This window comes from Phyllopteryx taeniolatus, chromosome 11, assembly GCF_024500385.1.
Source record: "Phyllopteryx taeniolatus isolate TA_2022b chromosome 11, UOR_Ptae_1.2, whole genome shotgun sequence".
Lineage (NCBI taxonomy): Eukaryota > Metazoa > Chordata > Actinopteri > Syngnathiformes > Syngnathidae > Phyllopteryx > Phyllopteryx taeniolatus.
Window position 1 is genome coordinate 3,724,727 of NC_084512.1, and position 10,021 is coordinate 3,734,747.

The window sequence follows — 10,021 nt, forward strand, 5'->3', positions numbered from 1 at the left end:
AACTCTGCTTTCTTAAATCCAAGGTCACCGCAACAGTCTACCAGAATGTTTAAGAGGACTTCATGATTCCTTCTGTCGAAGATATGTATGGCGATGAAGATTTCATCTTCCAGCAGGACCTAGCCCTTGCTCATACCGCCAGAAGCACCAAAACCTGTTTTGATGCCCATGCCATCACTGTGCTTGACTGGCCAGCCAACTCGCTGGATCTCAACCCCATTGAGAATCTATGAGGTATTATCAAGAAGAAAATGAGGGGCACCAGACCCAAAACAGTCAATTGACAGAGATCACTTTTGAGACATAAAGACATTGACAAAAAAAACTGTCACTGAGCAATTTTATTTTTTACAATTGTGCAAAAGATGCACTTAGAGCAGTTTGAATGACTAATATTGCAATAGTCCGGTGCAATGACCATTGTGCAAAGGGCGCCGAGACTTCAAGGAGTGTATGCAGGTTAAAGTGACGAGTAGTGCGATAATCTGGGACAATGTTGATTGTGCAAATGTTGCAGATACTCCTCAATCAGTGTGCAAATGGAGTAGATGCTACTCTGGCATGAGTGGCCAGTATTGCTCAAAAACAGATATGCAAATAGTGCAGCGTGGCTTCTGAGAAAGCACGGCCTGCCACAGGAGGTTTAAAGTATTAGTATTAGGGGTGCTGTGGAGTCATTCGAACAGTTGAACTGTTTGGATTCCGTACATATAAATGTTGTGATTGTTTACTACTCACAATGTTTTAAAACCTGTTTTTAATCCGCACAGCAACAAAGAGTAGGTTGATGCGGTTGTGTTTTTCTTAAAAAGTAGCAGAATGATGTGTGTACATGCAATGGCACAGTTTGGCGACTGTAACACGATCCAGTAAAACGTGGATCGGGATTGGGCATGGGGGGCAGTGGTCCGATACCGCACCGCACCCACCGCACCACTTATCAGTAGCACTGCCTTACTCCTTTCTCCCATCCTTTCCTGTCCTATTGGTTAGTTGTTGCATGTCCTCACCGGGAGTACCCCCACTCCCAACTCCATTGACAAATGAGAACATGATTTGACTGTTGTAACTTGTTACTTGTGGTCAAATATCAAAACTGTCCAACTATTGTTCTGCTGTGGTTTGCACCCCTATTCCCCTTGTCCACTCTGTTGCTGTGTCTGTCCCCTAAAACCCCTTTCTGTCCGGCTGTATTTTCAATAAATATCAGAATAACCTTTTAAATAATAATAATGTTATAATAATAATGTTTTAAAATAAGCAGAAGGAGTACTGTAAAACTGTTCCACCACAAAGGCCTACAGATACACCATTCTGCATGGCCATGCAGCTGAACAGGACAGGTTTAAAGAGAAAAAGTTCCAGCCCTACATACATTCAACTCCCCCATTATATTGTCATATTTTTATTGTAGAAATGAGTAGCAAAACTGCTCTTCAAAGAAAAGAAAAAAACGCATTTTGAGGGTACAAAGTACAAGTCCTGTCTTGGTGTCTTGGAGGGAGGGAGGGAGAGAGAGAGAGAGAGAGAGAGAGAGAGTGAGAGAGTGAGAGAGTTGAGTTAAAGACTGAGAAAGATCAGAAAATGGCTGACGAAGAGAAAATTTTGAACAAATGGCACTTAAAATGTCAAATGAGTCATTTATGTTTGTGCTTGCTTCTCAGTGGGAACTTCCCACTGGGATCTCTTAATAAAAGTGCGTATAATATGTGAAACACCATTAAGAACCTGAACAAAAGATTTGCAAAAACATAACCGCTAAAACGGTTCATTTAAGATTTGTTCAATTAAAATATGTAAAATTGTTTGAACCTAGTCACTGATGGTGTAGTGGTACACTCGCCTGACTTTGGTGCAGGGAGCGTGGGTTCAGTTCCCACTCAGTGACGGTGTGAATGTGAGTGCGAATGGTTGTCCGTGTCTATATGTGCCCTGCGACTGACTGGCGACCAGTTCAGGGTGTAGTCCGCCTTTCGCCCGAAGTCAGCTGGGATAGGCTCCAGCGTCCCGCGACCCTAACCAGGATAAGCGGTGTTGAAAATGGATGGATGGATGTTTGAGACTTCACGGTTGTGATAAGATGCCAAAGAGGGGAAGTTAAACTTTATTTTTCCTAAGTTCAGCACTTTATTTGGACACGTATAACGTTTCCTTTTTTTTTTTTTTAAACTAGCTCTTATTGTGACATGCAGCCCTACTTTTATTTAGTAAATGAGAGAACATTACACAGTTGTGCTCATATGTTTGATTGCTAGGGCAGAATTTTTAAGATGTGTACAATTCTTTATCATGCTCTAATATCATAATATCAGTGGCATAAAAAAAACCCATCAACAATACTATCCTTTAGCTAGAAAGTTTTGGGGAAAATATATCGTTCAAAAAATTTTTCTCATGTGGCCATTCTAAACATATTGAGAGAGAGAGAGAGAACAAGCGCAATGGGTAACACAAAAATATTGTACAAACAGTATACAAGATTAAAGAGTAACAGCTGTAATAAAAATCTGCAATATATTGGGACCGTGAAGAGAGAACCGCGATGTAGCGGAGGATTACTGTATCTGTATTCTGTGATGATAAGTTGCAGGGACTTATTCTTCCAGGGCGAGGACTGACTGTTTCCATGACATGTGCATCCGGGACCCAAGTGTAAAATGATCTATGATTATACTGACTTGTCATTATTGTAAATATACTGTATAATATAAGGTATTTTTATATATCAAGTATTTCAATGAGTATCTTCTTTCCTCCAAAAAGTTAATGAATGAAATAATTAGTTGGCATATGTTAAAAACATTGGAAATTAGAAATGCGTAATTACTGTAGCTTTTACTGTATTCTTAATTGTTTTTGAGGAAAAAAAGCTTTTTTATTTTTTATTCCCAGGTAGCTAGCTATCCAGGAGGTTTGACAAGATGTCCACCCATAACATCCACCAGTCCTACAAACGGGAGAGGAAAAGCAGTTTCTTCAAGGTACATGTCACAGCATTCACAACCTTTTTAAAAAAGGAAGTGAGCTGAAGTCTAACTTTATTTCTTGCCTGCGTTTCTCATCGGCCGCATATTTGTTTCAGTGGATTACTGCACTCATTTTTTTCTGGATTTAAAAAAATATATATACAATGGGGCAAAAAAGTATTGTCAGCCACCCGTTCTCCCGCTTAAAAAGATGAGAGAGGCCTGTAATTTTCATCATAGGTATTCCTCACATATGAGAGACAAAATGAGAAAAAAAAATCCAGAAAGTCACCGTCTGATTTAAAAGTATTTATTAGCAAATTATGGTGGAAAATAAATATTTGGTCAATAACAAAAGTTTATCTCAATACTTTGTTATAACACCAAGTAATATAGAACCCTGTGAACTTAAGAAAGTATTGCTCCATGCTAAACTTTAACCTTCACTATATTTCCATGTACAAGACAAAACCCCAAACTACAGTGGGGCAAAAAAATATTTAGTCAGCCACCAACTTGTGCAAGTTCTCCCACTTAAAAAGATGAGAGAGGCCTCCTATAATTTTAGTGTTTATATATGAATACGCCTTCCTTCTATCCATCCATCCTTTATTTTTCCTAGGATGCTAACAATGAATTTATTCCTTTGTTGATGTTACTGTCAGGGTTGTGGACTGCTTCTAGGAACTAAAATGACCAGATACTGTTCATTAAGAATTTATGTGAGCTTATTGACATCTTTAATTTCTGACTGTTTTTGTTTAATTTCATTCATCTTAGAGTTTGATAACATACGTTCAACGGGTACACATTACTTACTAAGCTCGCCTATTTATTAATGAAAGAAACTACATGACACTTCAACACCTTCGCCAATGTCATCCGTGGGAGTCTTTAAACAGGCCAGAAAATAATTGGAACAAGTAGTTTAATAGCATCTTTGTATTAAACTATTTGATATGGTTGGCTGTTGGCGATCCTGAAACTTATCCCACACCTCCCTTACTTCTTAACACCTTAATAATTTCCATTACACATTGAACAATGAACATTAATTCACAATTTTGTGTTACGCTTGCACTTTATCAGAGAAATCATATGGGAAACACATGATTCTTTCTGATGCTTCATTGTGTCCTTTCCACCTTCTGTTTGATCAACTGTTTCAACATCTCTACATGCTGTGTATCCATTTGCACTTTGCACTTCCTTCCATGAATATATATTTTTAAATTGTTTTGTTTCTTTGTAGTTGATTGAGTCCTTTGCCTTGGAAATCGGCACATTGAAAAAGGAGATGTGGAAAAAGCCTGAGACAACAGAAGAGCAAAAGACAGATTCAATGCATGGGTGAGGTCTGATTTGTATACTGTCTGATGTTGTTGTAAAGCCAGTTCGTCTAATACAGTGCACTAGCACAATACAGACAGCAGAGAGCACAATTGAGTTTTTCATGTGTGTTGCTTGGATAAGTGTGATGACCGCCAGATGTTTACACACATCTGTCAGTCCATTTTACCCTAAATCATTAGAGAAGTACTAATTTAGGCTCAATTGTTGTTACCCTTCTCTTAAAGAAAAGGGGGGGGGGGGGGGGACACTTTATTCTGTTGGAAGTTCCACGACCTGTGCCTTCTGACACAGTGCAGCACATTTAGCTCCAGAATGCCTTGATAGTCTTCAGATTAAAGTATACCCTGCACAGCTTGAAGACACCCTGCGTGTCTGATGCAGCAGTTAGATCTCAAGAGGTGGGACAAAATATTAGTGGACAGATTCACAGAGAGTTAGAGAGATCGCCTGACTGCAAAGAAAGAAGGTTTTTGAAGCAAACTATTAAGTTAATCATTGTTTTTGTCCTGGCCATTTACATTTTATTTTGTCCAAATAGAGGACAGAGGTGGGACCAAGTCATTGCTTTGCAAGTCAAAAGCCAGTCTCAAGTCTTTGCCCTCAAGTCCTGAGTCAAGTCCCAAGTGAGACAGCAAGTCCCAAGTCAAGTCCTAAGTAGAGAGAGGCAAGTCCCAAGTCAAGTCGCAAGTCCTCAACTTAGAGTTTCAAGTCTAGGACTTGCGACTTGAAGTCGAGACAGGCAAGTCCTCGAGTCAAGTCATAAGTCCTGTTTCAAAGTCTAGGACTTGCAACTTGACTTTGAGTTTCAAAGTCTAGGAGTTTCAAAGTCTAGGACTTGCCTGTCCTGACTTGGGACTTGAGGGGAAAGACTTGAGACTTAAGGCTTCTTTATACTCACACGGACGGCGACCGCGCTGACGTCACTGCGGCTATCCCGCATGCAGTTTGCCTTCATACTCTAGCACAACCCACGCGCGCTGTTTTGAAAGTCTGCTGCAGTTCTCCTCCAAGTCGGGGGTGTCGCTACGGCTGGTATTGGCTAGGACACCACAGGGTGGAGTTTCCTCTGCATTTTTTTGGCCATTTCTGGTAGTTGTTTTTACTTTCCTTTGATTAACAAGGAACAAAGCAACAACAATGGCGACCGTGGAACAGAGTCTGCTATAACAACTGGACGTAGATGACCAGATTATACGTTTAATTATGCTGCAAAATCGATCGAGTAGGGGGCGGCGTAGGTGCTATGTGGAACCGGGAGGAACGCTGATTACATCATCACAGCATGTGACTAAAACAGACCAATCACGAGAGATGATCTCCGCGGCTTTCTACGCGTAGCAACAATTTTTGGCGTGTGCGCGTCAAGCGACGCAGAGGGGCCGCGTGGGCCAATTCGTCGGTCATGTGATGCAATGCGGGCGTTGTTGGCCGCGGGAGTATAAAGAGGCCTTTCCTTGTGACTTGCAAAGCAATGACTTGGTCCCAGCTGTGCCACATAGTTGCAGGAGATTCTAATAAGGGAAGCTTAAAGACTGTACTCCTGAATTTTTATCAACATGTCAAGTTTCCTGGATCATGTTTACTCCAACATAAAGGATGCATACCCCTGTCCTACCTCTGTAAATCAGACTATCTCTCCATCTCGCTCTCCCCAGCCTACACACCGCTCAGACACAGTGACAGGTCTACCACAAGAACTGTTAGAACCTGGCCTCACAATGTAATCTCCAAATTGCAGGACTGCTTTGAACAAATATTTGAACACCAGGAGCTGGACATGTTAACAGGATCAGTTCCTTGACTATATGAAGTTCTGTATTGGAACTGTGACTGTGGATGAAAACATTCTGGTTTTCCCAAAGCAGAAACCCTGCATGATCAGCCAGGTCTGCACACTCCTCAGAGCCTGCAAAGCTGCCTTCATGTCAGGTGACAGAGCTCTGTACATGGCTGCCCGAGCTGATCTGAGAAGGGGAATTAAAAAAGACAAGATGGAGAATAAAAAAGATCATCAAATCCCTCCTGTCTAGCCACAATGCACAAAAGGTGTGGCAGGGCATACATGACAAATTACAGGTGTAGTCATGTCACAACAACAGACGTGAGTGTGTTGCTAACAGAGGGGCTAAATGACTTATTTGCTTGTTTTGAAACAACATAGCAGCACTCATCTTCCCCAGCCCTGCCCCCATCTCGACCCCAACCCAGTTCCTGCACCACGCCACTTTCCTAGCAGTGAAACCCAAGAAGGCTTCTGGCTACTTTTGTTAACTCAAATGTAAAGTACCTGGTAAGGTGCTCAGGACGTGTGCCCAATAGCCTGCCGTCCTCTACACGAGGATATTCAAACTCTCTGGTCCAAGTAGTCATCAGGCCTTGTTTAAAATCAGCCAACATCATCCCAGTGCTGAATGCGTCTCCCATCACCAGTCTAAATGATTACCGACCTGAGGCCCTCATTCCGGAAATCATGAAGTGCTTCGAGAGACTGGTTCTCCAGCACATTTAAGGACTATCTTGAGCTACGCCTGGTAGCTCTTTGTGGATTACAGCTCAGTTTTTAATACAATCATCCCTGATATACTGATGCACATCACCAAACTGGAAACTCTTGGCTTCCCTCCTCTTACGTGCCTGAATGAAGGACTTTCTTACTAACAGGCCCCAGGCAGTGAGACTTGGCCCCCACCTCCCATTTATCTGCACACGGAGCACCGGTTCCCCACAAGGCTGTGTGCTGAGCCCCCTTCTCTACTGTCTCTACACCCACGATTGCAGTCCGGCGAACGACAACAACCTCATCGTTAGAGAGGAGGTCTGAAGCTGTCAACCTGGTGTTGGAAAACAGTCTTGATCTGAAATTGAGAAAGCCAAAGAGATTGTTGTTAAACCCTGATAAAATTATTTCAGTCCGGAACTTAAAATGCACTTTTGGCCCATTTTCGGCAGCTGGAAAGCATCTATACCAGTGATTTCCAACCTTTATGGAGCCAAGGCACATATTTTACAATTGAAAAATCTCATAGCACACCAACAAACGAAAATGTCATGAAAAGAGGATACATCAAATAGAAGAGCCTTCATTTATTCTGTCTGTCACTATGCCTCACTGGCACAAATAGATGAATAAAGATACATTATTTCTTGGAAATAAATAGTTTTTTGAGGAATTAAGTAAAACTAGATAATTTCCCACAGCACACCTGAAGAGGGCTAATGTGCCCTGGCACACTGGTTGAGAATCACTGGTCTATACATGTGTGGTTGCCCGAGACAGCCACGTGTTAATGTCGGACCCTGCATCAAGAAAGCCCAACATCGGTTACACTTTCAGAAAGTCCTCAGGAAGCACAGCCTGGACTCCACCTTGCTGCTGACCTACTACCGCTCATCCATTGTGAGCCTGATGACAGTATTGCATTAGGTACGGTAGCTGTAGCATGGCAGACGGGGAAAGGCTACAGAGACCGGTAAAGGCAGCGCAGAAGAACATCAGCTGCCCCCACCTCTCCCTGATGAGCATTTTCACGCTTCCTCAGCAGAGCAAACAAAATAAACAAGGACAGCTGTCTCCCTGGCAGTGATCTGTTTGACCTGTTTCTCTTAGCGAGTTGCTCCAGATTTATCAAAGCATCGCTATGAATCCCACTGCTGTTCTCGGCAGGACATGCCCCGTTCCAGTATAATTGGCTGCTGCATCCCGGGAAAAGAAATATGTGACTTCAGTGTGGCGGCGTTATTATGAATCCCCCATATTTAGATTTTTTTTTTATACGTATTTGTATTTGCAGCCAATCCTTTTGCAGCAGGGGTGTCCTGCCTAGAACAGTAAAACAAGAACAAGAATGGGTTCCCCCCCCCCCCCCCCCCAAAAGCAATTACCACCCTATACCTACTTGACTCCACAGTTTAAACCCTGACCCCTGTGTGTACTTCATCTACCTGTTGTGCAATATTTGAATTTGTTGAATTACATTGAGCAGCACGGTTAACGACTGGTTAGAGCATCTGCCTCACAGTTCTGAGGACCGGGGTTCAATCCCCGGCCCCCCCTGTGTGGAGTTTGCATGTTCTCCCCGTGCCTGCGTGGGCTTTCTCCGGGCACTCTGGTTTCCTCCCACATCCCAAAAATATGCGTGGTAGGTTGATTGAAGACTCTAAATTGCCCATGTGAATTTGAGTGCGAATGGTTGTTTGTTTATGTGTGCCTGCGATTGGCTGGCAAACAGTTCAGGGTGTACCCCGCTTCCTGCCCGAAGATAGCTGGGATCGGCTCCAGTACTCCCGTGACCCTAGTGAGGATAAGCCGCTCAAAAATGGATGGATGGATGGATAAATTACATCGTACAATACTGCGTTTGGGCAATAATCCATGTACTGTGTAATACTATTATTTAGACCACAATGCTATTGATCATCTTCTTGCATTGCTATTCAACTTCTGTTGTAAATATCTTGTATTTTATATTTTTACTTATTTATGTATTTTTTACTTTACATGTTTGCACTGGCGGGTATTGGCGGCACGGTGGGCGACTGGTTAGCACGTCTGCCTCACAGTTCTGAGGACCCAGGTTCAAATCTGGCCTCGGATGTGTGGAGTTTGCATATTCACCCTGTGGATGCGTGTGTTTTCTCCAGGCACTCCGCTTTCCTCCCACATCCCAAAAACATGCGTGGTAGGTTGATTGAGGACTCTAAATTGCCCGTAAGTGTGCATGTGAGCGCGAATGGTTGTTTGTTTATATGTGCCCTGCGATTGGCTGGTGACCAATTCAGGGTCTAACCCCGCCTCTCGCCTGAAGATAGCTGGGATAGGCGCCAGCATGCCCACGACCCTAGTGAGGATAAGCGGTACGGAAGCTGAATGAATGAATGAATTAATTAATATTTGGACTGAGGAAGGAGCTGCTTTCAATCTCATTGTATGGTATGTCATGATCGAATCTTTTTAGAATCATGTATGTATGGTATGAACTCTGCACAGAATTTGAGACCAGCCTTTGCTAAATCGTCAGCATTCTCGATTAGCATTAGTGCGCAAGCAATTTTAGGTAAAAAACACCAACTAAAAAACGCTACCTACCATTCAGCTCCCTCATACATCATGTTATATGTCCGTAACACATTTAATAGTGTCTGAAAAATCACTTTCAGACGCTTCTGTCATTTTTCGCAACGTTTATCAGTGGTCCAACACTGCGTCCATCTGCAATAAATGTCCGTGTGAAACATTGGTTCTGGAAGTTTTTTTTTTTTTTTTTGGGGGGTTCCCGACGGAGCTGCATCGACTTAATTTTGAAGTCAACTTAGCCAAGTTATTCAAATTTTTTTCTCAGCGCTAATGGTATGATAATATTTTGTCAGTATATATGCTATATATATTTGTCAATATATGTGGAACAAACATAAGACCAAAATTACTTTTCCAAGAGGCCACTGTCACAAAAACAATACAAACAAACATAAACCATAAAAATATAAAACATCCATTCATACATGTTCGTTGATGTATGAAGTGGTTTTAGATGAAAGAGGAGGTCTGGCGTCTCCTTCACCAGTGGATCATAGATGTTGCGATCACAGCGTGCATGACGTTACTCCCGATCGCCCCAAGCCAAGTTCAAAGTAAACATTCGCTTGGCGAGTAACACACATACAATACATTCTCTTTTTTTCCTCGTGTATATTGACATTAAAAG

At 42.3% G+C, this 10,021-nt stretch overlaps 1 protein-coding gene across 4 annotated transcripts in view; it reads left to right on the top strand.

The window, feature by feature from the left end:
• Positions 1 to 10,021, top strand: part of rin2a (Ras and Rab interactor 2a) — a 65,524-nt gene that overhangs the window by 13,994 nt on the left and 41,509 nt on the right. For 2 of the 4 annotated variants that reach the window (XM_061791143.1, XM_061791140.1), the window contains exons 2-3: positions 2,893 to 2,981; positions 4,219 to 4,316. In XM_061791143.1, coding sequence (XP_061647127.1) covers positions 2,922 to 2,981; positions 4,219 to 4,316 — 158 coding nt within the window. In that variant the 5' untranslated portion in view covers positions 2,893 to 2,921. Of the gene's footprint in view, positions 1 to 23; positions 235 to 2,892; positions 2,982 to 4,218; positions 4,317 to 10,021 lie in introns of all 4 variants that reach the window. The other 2 variants (XM_061791141.1, XM_061791142.1) reach the window with 2 other exon arrangements.